Source organism: Dromiciops gliroides, chromosome 4 (assembly GCF_019393635.1).
Source record: "Dromiciops gliroides isolate mDroGli1 chromosome 4, mDroGli1.pri, whole genome shotgun sequence".
NCBI classification, from domain to species: Eukaryota; Metazoa; Chordata; class Mammalia; order Microbiotheria; family Microbiotheriidae; genus Dromiciops; species Dromiciops gliroides.
Window position 1 is genome coordinate 236143779 of NC_057864.1, and position 25839 is coordinate 236169617.

At 38.2% G+C, this 25839-nt stretch overlaps 1 protein-coding gene across 1 annotated transcript in view; it reads right to left on the reverse strand.

The window, feature by feature from the left end:
* Window positions 1-25328, reverse strand: part of USP43 (ubiquitin specific peptidase 43) — a 112699-nt gene extending 87371 nt beyond the window's left edge. The window contains 2 exon segments of the mRNA XM_043999984.1: window positions 1908-2039; window positions 24813-25328. Of these exon segments, the coding sequence (XP_043855919.1) occupies window positions 1908-2039; window positions 24813-25328 (648 nt within the window).
* Window positions 25329-25839: the final 511 nt, after the last annotated feature.

Sequence of the window (25839 nt, forward strand, 5' to 3'; positions counted from 1 at the left end):
GAAGTCCTTGTGATCAGGGACTGCCTTTCTTTGTGCTTAGCACAGCACCTGACACAAAGTAGATGCTTAACAAATTTTTGCTTACTTGACTTCTAACACTCGCAAATATATAGAAGCACTGAAAAAAAAAAAAACCACTGGCAATAAAAAGATGTTTTTGTAGTCATAGAGAAGCTTACTTAAAAGCACTTTACAATTTCCTACATGTAATCAAGTTCTTCTCTTCCTCATCTTTATTTCAACGTTCAGCAAAGTGGTAGAATGTATAAAGCATTGGACATGGAGCAAGAAAAGCCTGAGTCCAAATCTGGCCTCAGATTCTTACAAGTTATGTGACCCTGGGCAAGTCACTTAACTTATTTGCCTCAGTTTCTTTATCTGTAAAATGAAGATCTTACCTCCCAGAGTCCTAAGGACAAAATGAGATAAAATTTATAAAGTGCTCTGCAAACCTTGAAGTACTAAGCAAATGCCAGCTATTATTATCATTACTTCTAGACCCTGTTTGTTCTAGTTTTAACTATATTTTAACTACATACTTTATATATTATGTATTTATATATTTTAACTATATTTTTTCCTACTCCCACTAAGTTCTCTCCATATATCTCCAGCAGACTCAATATCTTTGAGCAGCTGCTCCTTATGCTGTGGGATGTAGTCCCTCCTCATTTACTTGCTCTGAGGCTCAGGCCAGGTGCTACCTCATACACAAAGTCTTTCCTAATATGCCTAGCAATTAGTGTACTCTCCCTTCTTCAAATTATATTGTATTTACTTATCTGTCACTATATTGTGCCATTCCAGTAAAATATATGCTCCTACAGGGCAAGAAGTGCATTTCAGGGGCAGCTAGGTGGTGCAGTGAATAAAGTACCAGCCCTGGATTCAGGAGTACCTGAGTTCAAATCCGGCCTCAGACACTTGACACTTACTAGCTGTGTGACCCTGGGCAAGTCACTTAACCCTCATTGCCCTGAAAAAATTTTTTTTTAAAAAAAGAAGTGCCTTTCATTTTATCTTTATAAACCTATGCTATCACAGTGCCTTATGACTAGTAGAACTTGCCTATCTCCACACAAACAGGCTTCTCACCTTCTCACCCTCAAAAATGCCTCCTCCCTAGAAGTCCCTCCTCGAATTGGTACGTTCACAGAGTCTAGGTCATCAATACCCACTTCTCTCCAGGCTCAACTACTGGCTCTTTGGACATTTCCACCCACCCCCTACACAAGTACCCTTCCCTCTACTTCCTCTACCCTTCCTGTTTATTCCTTGTTATGTAGTATCTTTCCCCTTTACAATGTAAGCTCCTTGAAGTTGGGGATTATCTTTCTTTGCTAGTATTTGTATCCCTACACTTAACATAGTTCTTGGCACATAAAAAATACTAAGTAAATGCTCTATCCATCCATCCATCCATCCATCCATCCATCCATCCATCCATCCATCCATCCATCCATCCATCATAAGAAGCAGACTGAGTCTCATGGATAGGAGAGGTTGAAGAGAGGAAGCATAAATTCAAGGGTAGGTTCTTGCCCATATTTCACTGCTGGTGAACAAATTCTAGTCTGGGAAGCTCCCAAACTCAATAATATGAATAAGGCTGTGCAGCTTCTTCAGAGTTTGATCTTTACATTGTAATTCATTACTATTTTGGAAGAATTACAAATTCCTAGTTCAAACTTTGCCAATGGCAATAATGAAAATACCTGCCAAAGTCAAAAATAAATTTTAGAGTATTCAACATTTTGTTTATCCAAGTCATCACTCTCCTCTATTAATACAACTAATCCAAAGCTGCTAACACATTGTTGGCACATGGTCTCTGTTAATAATGCCCAAAGGACATTTTTTTAAAAATTTCATTAATACTTGAGTCTCGCTTAATTGTAGTGGCTCACCTTTTCTGATGTCTGCCCAGGAAATGAACTGTCCAAGTCCTCATGCACACGATCCAAAAGCCAGAGGAGAAATTCCAGGGCATCATGCTGTGAATTACCTTGGAACTGAGAGCCATACTTAGAAACTGTGTTCTAAAGAAAAAGAAGACCACAATCCTCCATTAGTACCACAGTATACAAAGGACAAAGCATAGCCAAAAGGCTCTTAGTATCTCTAACTAAAAAACAAACAAACAATACCAAAAAAAACCTACACACATTCTCCCCCCCACCCCCCCCCCCAAAAATCACCACATTTGGGAAGGCAGCAAAGATTAAATGAAAAAAGGAATCTTTTTTTCCCCAGGATCTAGGCCAAGCCTGTGACTCCTATCTAGCTAAAGGCCACAATGGTGTTAAAAAAAAAAAAAAGACATCTAACGACCCTTAGAAATCAATTAATGCTTAAAATTTTGTATATGAAAATGTGAGCTCATATTACATACAGTTTTAGTTGTATGTTAAATGTAACATGAGAGTCGCCAAACTGCCCTGCTTGACTGTTTCCTATAGAACTTCCTTCTGCTGCTGTATTGGGGGGGGGGGGGCAGGGCAATGAGGGTTAAGTGACTTGCCCAGGGTTACACAGCTAGTACATGTCAAGTGTCTGAGGCCGGATTTGAACTCAGGTCCTCCTGACTCCAGGTCAGGTGCTCTATCCACTGCGCCACCTAGCTGCCCCTTATATATATATATTTTAATCATTTATACCAATTCCTTTCTTCTTTTTTTCTGTATTCCTATCACCATCTACCAACTCTTCACAAAATACCCTCCCCACTTACTTAAAAAAATAAAAGCCCTTCTTTATATAATAAATATAGTAAAGCAAAACAAATTCACCCACATTGACCATGTTTGAATACTTGCACTCAGTGGGCTTCATCAGCAGCATTTCCTTGTTCTGTTCACTTAAAACTTTATTAATTCAACCAAGTCCTATCTAGAGTTCTCCGAATCCATGCCTTTTATCATTTTTATGGTGTAATAATACTCATTACATTAATATACAATAGTTTGTGCAATCATTTTTATTGTTATGAAAATGCTTATTTTATTCCATAAATTAAAAATAAAATAAAATTTTAAAAAATAATTGGGGGGGGGCAGCTAGGTCGTACAGTGAATAAAACACTGGCTCTGAATTCAGGAGGACCTGAGTTCTAATCACACCTCAGATACTTGACACTTATTAGCTGTGTGACCCTGGGCAAGTCACTTAACCCTCATTGCCCCACAAAAAAACCCCAACAACAACAACAACCACAAAAAATAATTTGCTTAGCCAATCCCAATTGATGGGCACCCATTTTTTTCCATTTCTTTGCTACAACAAATAGAACCACTATAAATATTTTTGTTTGTATGGGTCTTTTCTCTCTGTTTTTGATCTCTTTAGGATGTAAGCCTAATAGTGGAATCACTGATTCAAAAGGTCTGCACAGTTTAGTAACTTTTTGAGTATAGTTCCAAATTACTTTCCAGAATGGACAGATCACATCACTTCTGTACCAACAGTGAATTAGTGTACCTATCCTCTCATGGACTGTCTAGTAATCGTCATTTTGATTTTGGGGTTCATTTTTTACCTTCTGTGAAACAGAACTCAAAATTGTCTTAGTTTTCATTTACTTATAATTAGTGATTTGTATCACGTTTTCATATGAAAGTTAATAACTTGCATTTCATTTGAAACCAATTAATACATACAAGTCTTCCAAGGTTTCCTTAAATCTACCCTTTTCCTCTTTTTCTTTATGGCTTATAATGTTCCATTACTTTCATATACCAGAATCTCTTCAGTTATTTCCCAGTTGAAAGACAATGACTTTGTTTCCAATTCTTTGCTACAACAAAAAGTCCTATTGTAAATGTTTGTACAGATGGATCATTTTCCTCTATCTTTCATCTCCTTGGGACATATGCCTGTCTATTAATAGCATCACTAAGTCAAAGGTATATACAATTTAGTGACTTATCATATATAAGGGGCATAAATGGAAAATATTTTAATTACTTTATTAAATTATATACATACATACACATATATATTAAGTAGATGTTGTTATTGTTCAGTCATTTATTTGTGTATGACTCTTTATGACTGCATGAGGTTTTCTTGGCAAAGACACTGGAGTGGTTTGCCATTTCCTTCTCCAGTAGATAAAGGCAAACAGAGGTTAAATCACTTGCCCTGGGTCACACAGCTATTGAGTATTTAAGGCTGGATTTTAACTCAGGCCTTCCTGACTCCAAAACCAGCACTCTATCCACTGAGCCACCTAGCTGAATATTTGTATGAACACACACACACACACACACTCACTCTCTCTCTCTCTCTCTCTCTCTCTCTCTCTCTCTCTCTCTCTCTCTCTCTCTGGCATTGATTTTGTTCATGCAAAAACTTTTCATTTTTAGGTAATAAAAATTGTCCATTTTACCCTTTATGTTTATCTTTCTTTACCTGACTCAAAACTCTACACAGATGTGAAAAATACCTCCTTCCTTGTCCTGTAATTTGCTTATGATGTAATCTTTAACATAAGTCATGAATTCACTTATTGCTCATTGTAGTATATGGTCTGAATTCCTGACAGATGGTTTTGCAGTTTTCCTAGAAGCTTTTGTCAAATAGTCTTTATACCAGAGGTTGATGTCTTTAATTTTACTGAATAATATGGTATTCTGTTTGATTGTCTCTGGGGCTGGTGAACCTCATCTGTTTAGCCGATCAACAAATTGTTTTTATTGCTTTGGAGTATAGTTAGAACTCTGGTACAACTAGGATCCCTACCTTCCTCCTTTTTTCAATATTTCCCTTGAGATTCTTGACTTTTTGTTCTTCATGAAATTTGTTATTATTTTATATAGTTCTATAAGGTAATCTTTTCAGAGTTTGAGATGGCATTGAACCTATAAATTAATTTGGGTACTATCACTTTTATTTTATTAGGACAACCTCAACAGGAACAATTAATTGCTCCAATCATTTGTCTGCCTTTCTTTTGCAATGTTTTATAGTTTTATTCATATAATTCCTATGCATAAGTCAACTTGCAGATAATTTATATATTCTGTATCTATTCTGAATGAAAATTTCTATACCCACTGGGCTTTGTTGATTGACACTTTTTCAACATTGTCATTTTTTATTATGAACTTAAAAAACAAACAAAATTGGGGCAGCTAGGTGGTGCAATGGACAAAGCACTGGCCCTGGATTCAGGAGGACCTGAGTTCAAATCCGGCCTCACACTTGACACTTACTAGCTGTGTGACCTTGGGCAAGTCACTTAACCCTCATTGCCCCACCAAAAAGATAAAATAAAATTAGTATTTCCATATGCACTGTAGAATAAAAGGTACAGATTATATATGATAAATTCAGTACATAACTTTCAAAACTATCCTGTTTCATGAATTCACTGTTGGTGCAACAATGAATTTGTATAGTGATTTTGGAAAACAAGGTAGAATTATGCCCCAAAAGTTACAAAACTGTGAATATTCTATAATCCAGCAATTTATAATCCTGAAATATGAAGCCTAAGTCCCAGTCTTTGTTTTCAAAGAAAGAGGAAAAGGTCTTGTGTGTAAAAAAATATTTATAGCAGTGCTTTTTATATTGGCAAGGAACTGTAAACTAGGACACAATCATCAACTGGAGAATGGAGTAATGTGTGAACAGAATAGAATACTATTTTGCCAAAAGAAAAGATGGAGACATTTTCAGAGAAACTGAATGAACTGATGCAGAGTAAAGTGATCAAAATCTGTTGAATAATTTATACTCTAACAACACTGTAAAAAACTAATAAATTTGGGGCAGCTAGATGGCACAGTGGATAGAGCACCGGCCCTGGAGTCAGGAGTACCTGAGTTCAAATCCGGCCTCAGACACTTAACACTTACTAGCTGCGTGACCCTGGGCAAGTCACTTAACCCCAACTGCCTCACAAAACAAACAAACAAACAAAAACGAATACATTTGAAAGACTTTAGCATTCTGATCAATACAATGACCAACTGCGATTCCACAAAACCTACAGACAGAGGAAGGATGGACTATATAGAGAGAATGAGACAGCTTTTTGGACACGGCCAAGGTGGCAACTTATTTTGCTTGTCTATATCCATTTGTTACAAGGGTTTTCTTTTTTTTTCCAATAGGGAGAAGTGGAAGGAAGAAAAAACAAATACTTGTCAATTGAAAAAAATAATTTTAAAAACTGTCCTGGTTGTGATTCTTTATGGCCTTCTTTCTTTTTTCTTTCTTCTTTGGAGTGCAGGGAGAACCTTATCTTTTTTTCTCCCTCCCATACCTTTCTCCCAATTGGGCAAAGAAAAGAAAAAGAAAACCACTGAAACAAAATTTCATGGTAAATCAAAATAAATTCCCTCATTGACCATTTCCAAAAATGTATTCTTCATTCTTCATTTTTAGTCCATTACCTCTCCGTCCAGAAGTGGGTAAACATGCTTCATCATCAGGATTCTGGAAATATGGTTTATCATTTTATTGATCAGAGATACTTTTTTGAAGATGATTAAAATATTGAAAATGACAATATTTACAAATAAGGAACTTGTACTGTCCTTTCACAAATACCTTCTCAGAATCTTTCCATTAAGAATCTTAAGGGCTTAAATTGGTATCTAGCCATTTCTGAGGACCTTTCAAACATACTACAACAATGAAAAAAAGAAATACCTCAGAATCAAGGGGAATCCCTGAAGTGATTTTTAGTGCATGAACAACAAACAAGAAAAAAAATTATAATTAAGCCAGTATTTAAATCTGGTGATCATTTTAATACAATTAGACAACCTAGTCTCAATTCTCAACTATACTACTTCATATGACCTGTGTGACCTTGGTCAAGTGATTTAATAACCTGTCTGAATTTCAGTTTGACCATTTGTAAAATGAGGGGTGTGAAGTAGATGATCTCTAACACTTCCCCAATTCTAGTCTATAATCCTATGATCTTTCTTTCAAAGAGTTGGAACTAATTTAATAACAATCTTAATCCATAAAATATTTCAGCTCTTTGGTTTCTATGTACTTTTTTCATATTTTCCTGTTTATCACCCCAGAAAAGATAAAAGAATGGTGCCAAAACACATGGTGAATTTTTAGTAAGTATCTTTATCCAGACTAGGTTTGCAAAAGGTGACACCTAGAATTTTGTAATCACTAAGGTGGGGGAGCCTGGGCAAGGCAACTGCAGGGTTGGAAAGCCTATGCTCTCACAACCTCATACTGATTCAGTCACCTTCCCATCTCTTCTTCCCTCATTCTCACACCTGACAGTGACCAGAGGACCCAAGTCCTCCCCAGATCAGTCTTCATGCCCTAGAAGCACTGAAAGTTTGCAGTTTCTAAACAATACAATCCCTGATAGCCTCAAGGACTTTGTACCCTAAAGATACAGATGAGGTGGAGACCTCCAACCACTTTTTGTACAGCAGGCAACAATAGAAAGAAAGGCTACTGATAGCTCTTCATACACTAAAGAAACACCAGTCCACTGTCCTATCCATGGTAAATCAGTTAGAACCTGGCCCAGAAAAACATCCCAATTCAGGAAATTCAGCTGGAAATATGAATAAACAGAAGAATATACTAACAATAAAGAAATTTTATGGTGCCAGAGATGTCCAGGACACAATCCTAGAATAAAACAGTAACTCCACAGCAGCTATTGACAGAGTTTCAGATAAAGATCTATTAAAATTAATGAAAGAGATGAGAGCAAATATATACAAAGGGTATTATAAATTAAATAAAAAATCTAAAAAAAGGAATTGGGAGGAAAATAAATACAAAAGTTATAAAATCTTACCAAAGTAACACATTGTATGAAAATTAGAATGGATGAAACAGAAATAAATAATGCCATGTGACCCAAAGAAACATTCTAACAAATATTTCACCAAAAGGTATTTCCTATTAAAAGCGGCTGATTATAAAATAGGTCAAGAAAAGATCAACTAAAAATCAATCATCAGACTACAAGAATGAAAAGTCACCTGGCTACCATATTTGGGAAATCATAAATGAAAACTGTCCAGATCTATTAGAAATAAAGGTCAAAATTAAAATAAAAAGAATCAGGGGCAGCTAGATGGTGCAGTGGATAGAGCACTGGCCCTGGATTCAGGAGGACCTGAGTTCAAATCCGACCTCAGACACTTGACACTAGCTGTGTGACCCTGGGCAAGTCACTTAACCCTCACTGCCCTGCAAAAAGAAAAGAAAAAAAATCTGCTAGACAGCTAAAGAAAACTTTAAAATTCCAAGGAATTTTATAGCCCAAATCCAGAGCTTCCAGATTAAAGTAAAAATCCTGTGAGCAACACAAAAATATAAATCAAGTACTAAGGAACCATAGTCAAGCTCACATAAAACTTGACAATTACTACTGTAGGAGGACCTAAAGGAGGACTTAGAATATAATATTCCAAAAGGCAAAAGATAAAGTTTTATATTTTAAAAAAGAGCTGGCAAAATCAAATATAATACAAAAAAGAAAAAAAAATGGATTTTTAATGAACTAGAGGTTTTCCAAGCACCCCTGATAAAAATACCAGAGCTGAGCAGGGACTTTGAAATGTAAATGCAGGGGTCAAGAGAAACCAGAAAGGTAAACTGGAGCAATTAGAAGGGATTATTCAATGAGGATGTATTTAACTTCTAATAAGGGGAAAAGAAACAAGAGTAACCTCAGAACCCTAACCTATTTTTGCTCTTCAGTCATTTTTCTTTTTTTTGTTTGTTTTTTTTGTTTGTTTGTTTGTGAGGCAATTGGGGTTAAGTGACTTGCCCAGGGTCACACAGCTAGTAAGTGTGTGTTAAGTGTCTGAGGCTGGATTTGAACTCAGGTACTCCTGACTCCAGGGCCGGTGCTCTATCCGCTGTGCCACCTAGCTGCCCCTCTTCAGTCATTTTTCAATTGTCTCTGACTCTTCATGACACCACTTGGGGTTTTCTTGGCAAAGATATTGGACGGCAGCTAGGTGGAACAGTAGATAAAGCACCGGCCCTGAATTCAGGAATACGTGAGTTCAAATCCAACCTCAGACACTTGACACTTACTAGCTGGGTGACTGTAGGCAAGTCACTTAACCCCTATTGTCCCGCAAAGGAAAAAAAAAAAGGGTACTGGAGTGGTTTGCAATTTATCTTCTTCAGCTTATTTTACAGATGAAGAACTGAAGCATATAAGGTTAAGTAACTTGCCCACGATCACACAGCTAGTAAGTATCTAAGGATGGATTTGAATTCAGCAAGATGAGTTTTCCTGACTTGAGGCCTGGTTCTCTATCCACTGCATTGCCTAGCAGCTCTCAAGAGTCATAGAGGGAGTTAAATACAACAGAGCAAGTGATGGTGGTTTTGTTTTACTTTGATCTAAATGAAGAAAGAAAAAGAAGAAAGGAAGAAGGGAATAGAACCAATATTTCATATAATCAAGGTACATCAGTAAAAGATTAGACAAACATGAAAGAAGCAGGCGTCACATGAACCTCAGTTTCATCTGAAAGTTGAAACACAAGCACATATATAAAAAAAAAAAACCATCAACGCCAACAGGGAAACAGATGAAAACCAAGAGAAAGAGTTAAGAAGGTGAAAAGAATGAGAGATTAATCATGTGCTAAACAAGAATCAATTTTGAAGGGTGGATAGTAAAGGGAGAGATTAAAAGGAAAGAAAGAATGGATAAAAATCTGTAACTGGGGCAGCTAGGTGGTGCAGTGGATAAAGCACCAGCCTTGGATTCAGGAGGACCTGAGTTCAAATCTGACCTCAGACACTTGATACTTACTAGCTGTGTGACTGGCAAGTCACTTAACCCCAATTGCCTCACCAAAAAAAAAAAATCTGTAACTGAGGTCTGGGCAGGGAGAAGAGAAATGAGTCAGTAGGACAGAAGCAGAATTTCCTATAAGTGCAGTACACATACACATGCACACGCACACATAAATACATTCATTTATTCTCTCCCCCCTTCTTTCCTGCTTCCCTCCTACCCTCCCTTCCTGCCTCTCTATATTCTTCTTCTTTGTAAAGAAAGAGTAAGGAGATAAAAAAAATGTCAGAGGATGGAAGGATATACACAATTAACAAATAAGTACCATAAATGTGAAAGAGATAAATGCATCTATAAAACAAAAAAATGATTACAGAATGGATTAACATTACCAGGCCTACTACTACAAAACAGTACTGAACAGATTCAATACTAGTCAAAAATAGAAAAGATGATCAGATTAGAAAAGATTAGAAACACAATATAAAGAAACATTTGAAGATAGTAGTTTTACTGAATCCAAAGATCCACAACTATTAGATAAGAGCTATTTAACAAAAACTGCTGGGAAAATTAGAAATCAGCCTGGCAGAAGTTAGATTTAAAACAACATCTCACACCATATACAAAGATAATCTTCAAATACAAAAATGACCTAAAATATAAAAGGTCATATCAGAGAAACAAATTAGAGGAACAAGAAAGAAAATACTTTTCAAATCAACAATAGAAGAGTTAAGGACCAAACAAGGGATAGAATGGAAAAGAAAAAATAAAATAGAAAGCTTCAATCATATAAAATTTAAAGGGCTTTACACAAACAAAAGGAAAGCAATTAAAATTAAAGGGAAACTGTTAACTTGGGGGGAAAATCTTTGCAGCAAAGATCTGATAAAAGTCTGATATATGGGCGGTGGCGCAGCACAGGAGATAGAGCACCTGGAGTCCAGAGGACCTGAGTTCAAATCTGTTCTGAGACACATAACACTTACGAACAGGAATTTCTCATGGGAAAAATCCAAGCACTCAACAATTATATGAAAAAAATGTAACAAATCAACAATAATGAAAGTAATACAAATTAAAGTAACTCTCAAGGTTTACTTCACATCCATCTGATTAGAAAACTTGACAAAAAAGGAATATAACAAGTGCTGAAATTATTACAGAAAAACAAGCACATTTATGCATTGCTTTTAGAACTGTGAATTGGTACAACTAATAATCTGTAAAGTAATTTGGAACTATGACCAAAAACGTCACTACACTGTATCTAATTTTTTAACCCAGCAATATCACTACTAAGCCTACCCCTAATGAAATCAAGGAAAGAAGAAAAGGATTCATATGGACAAAAATATTTGTAGTACTTCCTTTTTTGTGGCAAAAGAACTAGAAACTAAGAGATACCAATCAGCAGGGGAAGAGATGAACAAATTATGGTAAATGTATAATGGACTATTATTGTGATTTTTTAAATTATGAAAGATACAGGTTCAGTGAAACTTGTGAAAACCTGTATGAATCGTCACATAGGGAATGAGAAAAATTTATAAAATAACATCAACAATGTAAAGAAAAATAACTTTGAAAGATTTAGGAACTCTGATCAATGAAATGACCAACAATGATTCTGAGAGTAATGGTGAAGTATGCTACCCATCTCCTGATGGAGATGTGATCAATTCAAGATACACAATGAGACATATGTTTTTAAATATGGCCAATGTGTGGATTTGTTTTGCTTGACTATGCATATTTGTACGTGGGTGGTGTTGTTTTTTTCCCCTTTGGGGAAGGAGGAAGAGCAAGGGCTAGGGTTTCCCTCTGCTTTAAAAAAAAAATAAATAGCTATAAGGACCAGCAGGGCAACAATTAAGAGTAAATGTTACAGGGCAGCTAGGTGGCGCAGTAGATAAAGCACTGGTCCTGGATTCAGGGGGACCTGAGTTCAAATCCAACCTCAGACACTTGACACTAGCTGTGTGAGCCTGGGCAAGTCACTTAACCCTCATGGGGGGGGGGGGGTAAGGAAAAAAAGTAAATGTTGAATTTACATATTTAAAAGTAGAATACAAGCTACACACCTTACATTACCCCTTACATTCAGTTCTCTCCTACTCTATACTATATATGGAAATGCTTATTTTTATTTGGTGTTTGTTAAGGTCAGAAAAGTAAAAAAAGAAAAGATAAGATGATTTCTGCATGCACCTTTGAGGGCTGAGATATAAAAAACCACTTGTGGCTTCTGGAAAGTTGAGTTGGAGTGTGCTCATAAGCACTTCCTACTCCCAGGATTAAGTAAAGTCACAATGTTTTATAATCAAAAGTTTTATAAATGTTCAACTCTTCCTTTATTATTTTACCTTCTAAGGAAAGTCATTAGGAGAGGCCACACAAGAACATGGGTTCAAGAGCGAAGCTAAGTATCAGGTCATAGTTTTCCATGCTTTGGTAACCAGCAGAGGTCAATCCTTGCAAAGAAGCCTTTCATTTTGCTATATTCAACTTTCCATAGGCATGAACATTTTTTAATAAAACACATATGAAACAAGAGTTAAGTTGACTGGTACAAACTACATTAAGTACAGCATACAGACAAGGCAGAGACGATGTAAAGTAGTCCAAGAAGACTGCATAGGGTAGATCGGCTTTCCCTTGAACTTTGAAGGACACACATGAAGGACTCGGATAGGCAGAAGGGAGAAAGGAACCTTCTGTAGGGATAGCATGAACAAAGACTCAGTGACTGAAAAGAGCATTACACAGTATACAGTATCACCTTTGTTTCCTTTCACCCATTCTCCAAATAAAATACTTTTGCCAGATTGAATGTTTTTAACTTAAGATTTTTTAATTTTTTCTCAAGATATTTATTGGCTATGGGGTGTTCCAGAAATAACCTAGGTCAAGGAAAAAATATAAATAAAGCATTTTAAAAACAAAAATACTCTGCTGAATTTACGTATTTTTGTTGTTATTGTTGTCATCTTCAGTTGTATCAGACTTTCCGCAACCCCACTTGGGGTTTTCTTGGCAAAGATACTGGAGTGGTTTGCCATTTCCTTCTTCAATTCATTTTACAGATAAAGAAATTGAGGCAAACAGGGTTAAATGACTTACCCAAGGTCATACAGCTAATATGTCTGAGGCCAGATTTGAGCCCAACACTTCCTGATGGGCCTGGCACTCTATCCACTGTGCCACCTAGCTGACTTTTAACAAATTATTTCTCTACAATATAAACTTAGTCCTTGTCTTTGTACTGGTGCCTAACACAGTGCTTTGCATGTAGGTGTTTAATAAATGTTCATTAGTTTGGATTGGTTCTATCATTACAGCTGCCCTAAGAGCAAGGAATTTAGTCCTCCCTTTTCCCTAACTCACCAAAACAATTAATATCTGTAAGCTTCCTGTGTATTATAATACATGCCAAATAAATACCTAATGGCTGACTATAAGCAGGAAGTCTGTAGGAGAGATATTATTACTCTCACCTTCTAGTGCCAAGGTCCAAATGAACAGAATCAACCACTCCCCTAGGAGGTGTGCAGGCACTACATAACATTTACAACTGTACAAACCAGTTCTTGTCAGAGACTCATTTGGTATCTTAAAAACAAATATTCGGGTGTTCTAATAATCACTATAAAGTACCAGGAAGGAAAAAAGGCCACAGTAACCATTCAAAGGCACCTGGGAAACCTGTCACAAGCACAATGCCACCTTTCCTAGGTAAGAGGTATTGATCTTTTGATTCACTCTTTAGGAAAGGTCAAAGTCAAGCTTTCCAGGTTTCAGTTTCCTTACCCTTAAAATCATAGAATATGGTCTCCTGCAGATGTGACTTTTTATGACTAATTTGCATAGTAGGTTTGGGATCTCTGATGTGCTGAGTGAGCCCCAGTTTGAGAATAGGGATACCAATCAAGGAAGATTTAACACCCAAAAATATCTCCTTGGCCATAATACTATTAAGATTCACTTTTCTGAGTTATTAAGGTATTACTTCTTCTTTTAAAGTTCAAATATCCATAGAAGTAACTTGTTAAAGCAATTAACAATTATGTGGGGGCAGCTAGGTGGCGCAGTGCATAGAGCACCGGCCCTGGAATCAGGAGAACCTGAGTTCAAATTTGACCTCAGACACTTAACACTTACTAGCTGTGTGACCCTGGGCAAGTCACTTAGCCCCAATTGCCTCACTAAAAACAACAACAACAACAACAACAACAACAAATTATGTGTTTATCTTAAAGAAGAGGGAATTTGGAATTACTAGACAAATCAGTGCAAGTACAAGAAACCCAAATAACCCAGGAAAGATGAAGGGCCCACCACCTCATCCAAAAGCATGGCCCTGGTACAAAGCTTCATTTCAGGAATTAAGGCTGGAAATGTGATTAAACAGAGATATCAACCATTATTAAAAAGTATTATGGCTATAGGGACACTCAAAAATATAACCTAAAAGAATAGTAACTTTACAACAAATGCAGACTCAAAGTTTAAAAAAAAAAGATTATCCATAAGAGCTACATGAATAACTGGGAGAAATACAGAAAAAGATAACATTTTTTAAAAAGCTCTGAAGGAGGGGCAGCTAGATGGCGCAGTGGTTAAAGCGCTGGTCCTGGATTCAGGAGAACCTGAGTTCAAATTCAGCCTCAGACACTTAACACTTACTAGCTGTGTGACCCTGGGCAAGTCACTTAACCCCCATTGCCCCGCAAAAAAAAAAAAAAAAAAAAAAAGCTCTGAAGGAAGAAATTGGAAAGAAAATAAATAGCTGAGGGGGCAGCTAGGTGGTACAGTGGATAAAGCACTGGCCCTGGATTCAGGAAGACCTGAGTTCAAATCCAGCCTCAGACACTTGACATTTGCTAGCTGTGTGACCTTGGGCAAGTCACTTAACCTTCACTGCCCTCCCCCCCAAAAAAATAATAAATAGCTGAGAACAAAATTAGTAAATCTTACCCAATAATGGACTCTCTGAAAATCAGAATAGACCAGATAGAAAGCAATGATGTTATGAGTCAAGAAATATCAGAACAAAATCCAAAGATTGGGAAAATATGAGAAAACATTGGGGCAGCTAGGTAGAACAGTAGATAAAGCACTGGCCCTGGATTCAGGAGGACCTGAGTTCAAATCCAGTCTCAGACACTTGACACTTACTAGCTGTGTGAGCCTGGGCAAGTCACTTAACCCTCATTGCACAGCCAGAAAAAGGAAGGAAGGAAGGAAGGAAGGAAGGAAGGAAGGAAGGAAGGAAGGAAGGAAGGAAGGAAGGAAGGAAGGAAGGAAGGAAGGAAGGAAGGAAGGAAGGAAGGAAACATACACTATCTGCTATCAAAAACAAATGACCGGGGCGGCTAGGTGGCGAAGTGGATAAAGCACCGGCCCTGGATTCAGGAGTACCTGAGTTCAAATCCGGCCTCAGACACTTGACACTTACTAGCTGTGTGACCCTGGGCAAGTCACTTAACCCCCATTGCCCCGCAAAAAAAACCCCAAAAAAACCCAAATGACCTGGAAAACTGGTCACAGAAAAATAATTTAAGAATCACGAGATTCATCAGTGGAATATATTAAGCACATACTATACAGAAAGAAGCAAATAAGCACAGTAGTCTAGTATTCAATAAACCCAAAGATCTCAGCTATTTGTGGCAACAACTCACTATTTGGCAAAAACTGCTGGGAAAACTGGAAAGTAGTCTGGCAGAAATGAGTCATAGACCAACATCTCACACTATATTCCTAAGCTCAAAATAGGTGCATAATGTAGACATAAAGGATGATATGTTAAGCAAATTAGGGGAACACGTAAGAAATTACCTGACAGAATTCATGACCAAGCAAGAAACAGAGATAAAATGGACAATTTTGATTACATAAAATTAAAAATGTTTTGCACAAACAAAAACAATGCAGCAAAATTAGAAGAAAAATAGAAAACAAGAGGGGAAATTTTGCAGAAAAACTTTTTTGCAGAAAACTTCTCTGATAACTCACTTCTTAAATATATAGAGAACCAAGCCAAATTAATTTTTTAAGTCACTTTCCAATTGATAAATCATTAAAGAAGACAAACAAGCTGTTTTCAGAAGAAACCAAAGCTCTCAATAATCACATAAAATACTCTAAATTACTATTTGAGAAATTAAGATTAAAATAACTTTAGATACCACCTCCTCCAACCATCAGATTGGCTAAGATGACAGAGAAGGAAAATGATGAATGCTGGAGGGGCTGTAAGAAAATAGGTTCACTAATGTACTTTTGGTAGAGCTGTGAACTAGTCCAACCATTCTGGAGAGCAATTCGGAACTATGCCCAAAGAGCTATCTATAAACCATGCACACACTTTATATGAATAGGCAATTTTCAGATGAAGAAATTAAAGCTGTCCATAGTCATATAAAAAATGCTCTAAATCACTACTGATTAGAGAAATATGAATCAAAACAACTCTGAGGTACCACCTTATACCTATCAGATTGTGTAAGATGACAGAAAAGGAAAATGATAAATACTGGAGAACATGAGGGAAAATTAGAACACTAATACATTGTTGGTGGAGTTGTGAACTTATCCAACCAATCTGGAGAGCAATTTGGAACTATTCCCAAAGGGCTATCTATAAACTGTGCATACCCTTTGACCCAGCAATACCACTACTAGGTCTATATCCCAAGGAGATCAAAGAAAAATGAAAAGGACCTATATGTACAAATACACACACATACACACAAATAAGCTCTTTTTTGATGGCAAAGAACCGGAAACCCATCAGTTGGAGAATGACTGTACAAGTTATGGTATATGAATGTGGTGTAAGAAATGATGAAGGAAATGGTTCCCAAAAAAACCCTGGGAAAATCTATATGAATTGATGCAAAGTGAAATGAGCAGAACCAAGAGAACAATCTTCACAGTAATAGCAGTATTATAAGAATGATCAACTATGAAAGACTTAATAACTCTGATCAATACAATGAGCCATAACTCTGAGGAACTCATGATGTAAAATGTTATCTACCTACAAATAGAAAACTGATAGACTCAAAGTCCAGATTGAAGCATATTTTTTCCCTTTATTTTTCTTGCTTTCTTTTTAGAACATAGTTAATGCAGAAACGTATTTAACATGACTTTATATGCACAAAGAATATAATATTTCTTGTTTTCTCAATGGGTGGGGAAAAGGGCAAAGGAGGGAGAGAATATGGAACTGAAATTTAAAATAAAAATTTTTTAAGAAATGATTCATGGGCTAGGTGGCACAGTGGATAGAACACTGGCCCTGAAGTCAAGAGGACCTGAGTCCAAATCCAGTCTCAGACACTTGACATTTACTAACTGTGTGACTCCATGCAAGCAAATTAACCACAACTGCCTTGCAAAAAAAGGAAGGAAGGAAGGAAGGAACAAAGGTAGGAAGGAAGGAAGGAAAAGACTCAAGAGACTCCTTTAAAAACCATGATCAGAGTACCTGGCACATCATAAATACTTAATGAATGCTTTGTGATCATTTTTTTGAAACCTAGTCACTGTATTTCAAGAAATCATAAATTAAAACTGATCAGATTTATTAAGACCAGAGGGCAAAGTGAAAATACAAAGAATCCACCAAGGACCTCCTGAAAGAAAGTCTAAAATGAAAGGTCCCGGGAGCATCATAGCCAAATCCATAGTTTCTAGGTCAAATTTTCAAAAAAATACTTCAAGTATCCATAAAAAAGTTCAAATAACAAGAAATCAGTCAGAATCTAACAAGACTTAACAGCTTCTACTAAAAACAAGAAGAGATCTTAGAATACAATATTCCAAAATGCGAAAGGCATAACCAAGAACAACTTTCCCTATAATGCTGAGGAATAATCCTATAGAGAAAAAAAAGAATTTGTTTTATTTATCCCTATGAAGTGAGGATACTCATTAACACATCAATTTAGAAGATTGAAGAACCTTTTTCAAACTAATTCAGGAGGAATAGTCAGGAGTCCTTTGAAGATATAGCTACAACATTTAATTCATAGGATCATAGAGCTGGAAGGAACCTCAAGGTCTACCAAGTCCAAATCTCAATTTACAGATGGAGAAAACTGAGGCTGAGAGAGGTTATAACTATCCTAGGATCACACAGCCACTAAATGTCTGAGGCAGGATTTGAACTCAGATCTTCATGACTCCAAGTCCAGTGCTCTCTATCCACTGCACCCCCTAGATGCTCCATCTTTTTGAGGCTTAAAACAAACTACTGTATTAAGGAGTTAGGGTTCTACAGGATTGTCAGAGCCTCAAAAATGCTTTTGTAAATAATGGGCTTAAGGAAAAAAAGCTTTCAATAGATGCTCAGTGCCACATGTTCTGCATAAGCAGTCCAGATATATGAGACTATGAACTCATCTTAATAAGCAAGATATAGTCATTTAAACATATAAGCTCGTGAAAGCATATGTCACAGAGGTACAGAACTGGCATGGTCCTTCTATCCTTAAGATAGACAGGAACGATGTCCAAAGGCTGATAGCATACAAGGAGCCTGGATTCAGTTAGAGGGTGAATTCAATTATAGGACAAATTTATTAATTTTTTTATTATTAATATTTTCTCCATCACTTTCTTAAATTTAGACAGTCAACAAAACAATATATCAAGCCCTGAAATGTTCATACTGAATTTCATTTGAATGGGCTCCAGCTCACCTTTACCTATATCTTGAGAACCTCCCAAAATTAAACCCTGTCAAAGAAAATTAATCAAACAAAAATAGATACTGACTGTATTGGACATTGGAAGTAATCTGTCCCAAAATCGGAGAGGAAGGTAAATTGCATTGTGTGTTCTGCCCAATAAGGCTATTCCACTCTTCCCTTTCACTTAAGCACAGACAACCCTTGGTTCTCCTTCAACCTGTCTGACCTCTTCTCAGTTTCCTTTGTTGGTTCATCATTCATATCACCCACAGTAATTAATGGTATACCCCAACACTCTGTCCTGGTCCCTCTTCTCTATATTTTCTCACTTGGTTAACTCATCAGCTCCTATACAATTATCATCTTTAGGTAAATGTCCTCAGATCTATATATCTCTCTCCCAAACTCCAGGCATGTATCTCCAACTGTTGTCCATTTTATATTTCAAACTGGCATCTCAAAGGTGTCTCAAACTCAGCATGTCCAAAACTGACCTTATCACCTTTCACCTAGAACACTGCCATCCTCCAAACTTTCCTATTATCCCATGCCTGGAATGCTCTCTCTCCTCTACTGACCTACCTAGCTTCTTTTAAGTACCTTTCTTTTAAGCCTCCCACAATGCCTCTTAATTCTAGTGCCTTCTTTCTGCTAATTTTTTCCCCTATTTCTCCTGTATAGAGTGTGTTCTATATATATGTTTGCATGTTGTCTCCCCCATTAGATTGTAAATTCCTTGAGGGTAGGGACTGTATTTTGCCTTTTTTGAAAAAACTCCTAGTACTTAGCACAGTGCCTGGCACATAGCAGGTATTTAATAAATTCTTATTGATTGACTGAGAAAATTACCATCTCCTCAGTCATTCATGGAAATGGCACTGGAAGGTTTCAAACCTCAAGTTCAAAACATCAAAGTAACTCACCCCACATATCCATTCTATTTTCAAATTTGTTGTCTTGTTTCTACCTTCAAAATATCTCTTTTCTTGTATATGTATATTTTGTATATGTCCCCTTCTCTCTATTCACACAGCCACCCATCCCTAGTTTAGGCCTCATCACCTCTTATCTAGACAATTTCAGTGGTCTCTTAATTGGTTTTCTGCTTCAAGTCTCTCCCTATGGCTAACAAAATGAGTTCTCTAAAACATGTCTTCCTATATCATTTCCCTATTCAAATCTCAAGGACTTCCTATTATTGACCTGAAGGATCAAATACATTTGATCTGTTTGACATTTAATGCCCTTAACAAACTGATTCCAACCTAACTTTAACCCCTCTCCCTCCCCCTCCCTCTCCCCCCCCCTCTCCTCTCCCCCCAACAAACTAGCCTACTTATTGGTTCTCACACAGGACATTCCATTTCATTTCTCCCATCCTGAATACACTGAATCCTTTGAGGATTCCTAGTTTCTTTCAAAGCTCATTTCAAGCACTATCTCTTACATGAAACCTTTCTTTTATTCCTCAGCACCTACTGCCTTCCACACAAAATGTCTATCTATTTTTTATGTACTTCTTATATGGTAGCACATAATGGGCACTTACTAAATGTTTGTTATCTAATTAAAGATGCATAACTAGGAATTCCAATGTCTCAGAGAAATTCAGTCTAGCTGGGGGGATGAGACAAGAGTCTGAGGTGGATTTCAGGGAAAGATGAAAGCAGTGGCTAGTACCATGAACCACTTTAAACACTGATCCTGGGCAACTCACACAGCATGTCTATAATAGTATGGATGATGCCCTGGGAAAAGAGATGGCTTTGTTTTCCTACACCAAGTACATGGTGCCCTAATGGAGGAAAGTGACAGCCACAGGACCTTATTAAGGAATGGCAGCTAGGAAGCCATCTAGTGAACAGGGGATCAAAAGACTGATGCTGGGAAGGGATAGAGAATAATTAGGATAGGAAACACACTAATTGGTCTCCCTGCCACTTCAATCCATTCTTCACTTATGTGTTAAAATGATTTTCTTTTTTAAAAAATAATAAATGCTTTATTTAAAGTTTTGAGTTCCAAATTTTATCCCTCCTTCCTTTCCTCCCCTCCTCCCTCCCTGAAGCAGTAAGCAGTCAGATATAGGTTATACATGTACAATTATGTAAAACATTAAATTGTAAAAATTGAATAAAAGAAAAAATGAAAGTGAAAAATAGCATGCTTCTGTCTGTGTTCTAAAATGTTTTTCTTAAGGAAAAAGACTGACCATGTTGACCTTATTCAATAAATTCCAATGGCTATCAAGTCTTTTAGCATTGAAAGCTCTTCACAACTGGGTCTCTTCTTACCTTTCTGGTTTTTGTTTTTGTAGGGCAATGAGGGTTAAGTGACTTGCCCAGGGTCACACAGCTAGTGAGTGTCAAGAGTCTGAGGCCACATTTGAACTCAGGTCCTCCTGAATCCAGGATCAGTGCTTTATGCACTGCACCACCTACCTGCCCTCTTCCACTTTAATCCCCTCCACTTCCACTGCAATCTCGATATACTGGCCTACTTGCTGGGTTTCTCCAAAATGACCCTCCATTTTCCAACTTCTGACATTCCTTTGCACTGGCTGTCCCTACACCTGGCAAGTCTCCCTCCTTACTTCTGCCTCTTGATTTCCAGGTTTCCCTCAGAACTCACCTCAAATCTCACCATCTTCTAGTCTTTCCAAGCAGCTAGAACTTTCCTCTCTCAGATTACCTTTCAACTATATGTAATATTGTAAGTACTTATGTGTTTTCTGTTGTTTCTCACACACATGGAAGGTGCTATTTAATAAATCCTTATGTACTGATACCCTCACCTGGGATACTGATACCTCAGGATAATTCTGGCTCTGGTCAGAGGACCCAGGTTATGGGGGGCAGCTAGGTAGCACAGTGGACAAAGCACTGGCCCTGGATTCAGGAAGACATGAGTTCAAATCGGACCTCAGACACTTGACACTAGCTGTGTGATCCTGGGCAAGTCACAACCCTCATTGCCTCGCAAAAAATAAAAAGAAAAAAAAGAAAACAGAGGACCTAGGTTTAACTCACAATTCTGCTACTTAGTGTGTGGCCTCGAGCACACCATTTAAACTTCCTAAGCCTCAGTTTTCTCCTCTGGACTAGATGACCTCTAAGCTCCTTTCCAGTTCCACATCTATGATTCTATGACTTATGTAAGTCAAGATGAAAGTAAGGTTGCTTCTCATCTGTTAAATACAGAATTAAATGAAAAAGGTTCAGCAAAAAAAAAAAAAAAGGCTTTATCGGCAAAAAAAAAAAAAAAACCCACAACCCCAAAACAAAAAATTATATTTATTCTTTTAAAAGTAACATTAAGTTTTTAGAAACTAAGTAATTTAAATATGTGTATATTTAATGGAATCTGTAATGAATAATTTGTAAAGGAAGAAACACTATAAAAAGTCATTCCCTTACTGACCTTTTGTCTTTGTCATTCCAATATGGTGTAAAAACAAATCCATTCTCAACAACCAGTGACAGACAAGGATGAGATTAGATACATTAGCAGCAAAGAAATTTTCATGCTGAATATCAAAGTAGATATTTAGATTATTTTACTTTGATAATTAATCCAGAACATTTAAGCACACTGAGGATACAAAAACAACAATGAAACATTTCCTATTCCAAGGGGTTTACATCCTACTAGGAGAATAGTACATAAAATAAATACAAAGTAATTTCAAAAGAATATCCACAGGTGTAAGATGTAAGGGCTAAAATTCTAGCTATACTGTCTAAAAAAACTAATGAGTGGTTGCCAATAAATTATAAGCTTTAGCAAGAGTTAGGCTTTTAAGCATTTATTAAGGAGAATAAGAATTTGGTAGAGAGAGAAAGGCCTAGATTCATCTATCTATTAAAGGGAAAGAGCATTCCTAGCTCCACTCTACACCAGAGTCCACATGAAAAGAGAGGGAGCCAGCACGCCAGCCTCCCCCTTCTTCCTCCCACAAGCAAACATCACTTCCTGGCGCCAAAGAAAAGACACATGGTCCTGCCCTCAGAGGCCCTCTCCTCCTGTTGGAGCTTTCCTACAGTAAGTCTCCAGCAGGTGGTGTCATTCCAATCGTTACAAGGACATGGCACCTGAGATATGATTGAAGGAAGCCAGGGACTGTACAAGGTGCTGACACATTCCAGACAGGGGAAAACACTTAAACAAATGCATGGAAGAATTTACAGTTATCCCTTCCACATTTTCCCCACTGCGGTTTTGATATTTCCCTCTCATTTTACAGATGAGGAAACTGAGGCAAACAAGGTCAAATGACTTTCCCAGGGTCACCTGCTAGAAAGTAGCTGAAGTCAAATTTGAACTCAAGAAGATGTCTTCCTGATTCCAGGGAAGCACTCTATCCACTGTGTCACCTAGCTGCCCTGCCTCTTGAAATTACTTTGTATTTAATTTATATGCTATTCTCCTAGTAGGATGTAAGCCCCTTGTGAGTAGGGAATGTTTCATTGTTGTTTTTGTATCTTGTGTCCTGTACATAATAGTAGATGTTTAATACATGTTTTTGAATATCTGAGGTAAAATTTACTTTGAAATTTATTATGAAAATATCTTTGCTGCCATTGTACCTAATCTCATCCTTTCTGTCACTGGTCATTGAGAATGGGTTTATTTTTACACTATACTATATTGGGATTATAGAAGAAGTCATTCTCCTAGTGTTCATTATCAAATCTAAAACTATTACATTTAATTTCCCCCCAGCGATAGGTTGACATGTAAATTCCAGGTTTGAATGGGGAGGAGGAAGAGAGGTTGTTAAACCTTGGCTAATTAAAGATTTTGCCAAAAACCCTCTAAACAGTTCTACACTGATCAAAAATCAGGATTCAGTTGAAAGAAAACGCTGTTAAAAGGTGCCAAGAGCATAGTCTTCAGATCTCTGATCTAACTAACAAACATTGGGAACATTATCCACAGACTGGCATCATAAGAAAATGATTTCTCTTAGGGGAGAGAATGACATCCTTGAGGTTTACACAGAAAGGTTTGTTTTCTCCAGCTGGAACTAAAGAGTCCTTGATGCTTTTGTAAAGTTCATTTGCCAGGCTATCTAAATAGCAAGAGCAGCTATTTAGATCTTCAGTGCTCTCCCCTGTACAATTTCTATCCACTAAGAAGCAAATCTTTTACTTGGTTAAAATCACAGAACTTTAGAGTTGGAGTAGAGTTTTATAACTTTCTAATTCCAGTTTCAATTCTGATTTTACAAATGAAGAAACTGAGGCCCAAAGGAGAAGTCATTTATTTAAGGTCACACTAAGTTAATCTCAGTGTTCTGACTCAATGCTTAGGGCACTTTCAACTAAACCAAGCAAATTTCAAAGACTAGATCTTGGCATTATCTCCAGTTCTTGATTTCTAACACTTCCTTTAGACTCAATGATAATAATAAACACATTTACATCTCCTCTCAAAATTTAGGAAGCACTTTCTTCACAGGTCTGTGAAGTGGGTTCTAATAGGTATTATCATCCTCATTTTTAGAAAAATGAGAGGTTAGGGGCAGCTAGGTGGCACAGTGGATAGAGCACAGGCCCTGGAGTCAGGAATACCTGAGTTCGAATCCACCCTCAGACACTTACCACTTACTAGCTGTGTGACCCTGGGCAAGTCACTTAACCCCAATTGCCTCACTAAAAAAAAGAAAAAAAAAGGAGAAAAATGAGAGGGTAAGTGATTTGCCCAAGGACAAGCAGGAAGCATCAGAGCCTGAATCTGAACTGCTGGATTTGTATTCCGGAGATGACTGGACATGCCCTATGTATAAGTATGGACTTGGGCAAGTAACAGCTTATCTGAGCCTCAGTTTCCTCCTCTGAAAAATGGGAGTGACAGTAGCTACTTCAGTGGATTATCTATGGTACGTACTTCATAAGATTTTTGTGAGGCTCAAATAAGAATCTGTGTAAACTTTAAAATCCTATGTTAATTATTTTCTAGAAAATACACTGCATACCGTCTTTTCTTTCCCATGGAGTTTCGTTCTCTACCTTTACAAAGCCTGAGCTACACAGTCCTCGGCCTCGGAAAAACATCCCTACTTTAAATTAAAGCCTGCCAAATCTCCCACGTCTAGAGATAAAGACTAAAGGAAACTCAATTATAATGTAAATGCTATGAGAGAGAAAAATCAGTCCAGAACTAAAACAGGGCGTGGGTGAAGAAGGCTATACAACAAATGTCTTCCTGATTCTCCATTATCTTTTTTAAAAGGACAAAGTAAAGTAGAGCCTCGGGAACAGACAATTAAGTAAGTACATTCCAACGAGCGCCGCCCAGGGAGGAGCGCGTGGGGCCAGCGTCTGCCCAGTCCTACCCACCTTGAACTCCACTGAGAGATGTGGGGTGTAGTCCTCGGTCCAGAGCGCCCGCACCAGCCCCGCCAGCTGCTCCGTGACCTCCGCTTGGCCAGGCCGGGCCCGGTAATGTCCCAGCGCCAAGAACTCGGCCAACAAGTCAGTGTTGCTGAGGCACTGCACCACGGCGTTCATGAAACAGGTGTTACCGTGATTCTTCAAGCCCTGCGTGCCAGGGGGCCGCGCCTTGTCTCTGGGAGGGAGCTGGGAAAGGCGCGCGTCCCCGGCCTCCCAGGAGACCTCCTTGGCTGGCCAGTTGGAGTCCCCAAAGCCGTCCCTGCCGTCGCTGCCCGGGCAAGGATCGTTCTGCCCCGTGCCAGGTTGGGTCCCCGGTGGGTAGCTCCCGGAGCGGGTGAGGACGCCCAGAACTCGCAGAAAGCGGCCGAGAAGACGGCGAAAGGAGCGACGGCGACGGGGAGGAGCGGGTGGCCCCCCACGTGCCTGGACACAGGCCGCCGTGGCTGTTCCCGGGTCAGTCATTGCGCATGTCGCCCCCAACTTCCCCCAGCTCCCCTCCAGTATACCCAGCGAACCCGCTCCGGGGTCCGGTAGCTCCAGGCCAGAGAGTGGCGAGCCTACCAGCCGGCCTCGCTGGGGTCATGGGGTGAAGGTCTCCAGCTACCTGTGGGGCAGGTGAGTTCGGGGCGGGGCCAATCAGGGAGGAGCCAAGCAGCCTCCGCCCTGATCCGAGAATCTGATTGGGGTTGGGGAAGGGGGGGTGGAGAAAGGGACTGTCCTGAGGGTGTGCAGTGATTGGGTCAAGGGATGCTGTGAGCGCCGCTTGTCCTCTCCACCACTTTTCTCACAAATAAAACAAGATTGAAGAAATAGTAGAGCAGCCCATGAGAAGGAAAGAAGTACCAGGAGGAACGCTTGAGGTAAGGAAGAGGAAGTACGAGAGACATTGATGTGTGAAGGAGTTGGCTGTGTGTAAACAACATGAAACTTTAGTGGTAAGCTTTTCATCTCTTTTCTCCATTGTTCTTTAATC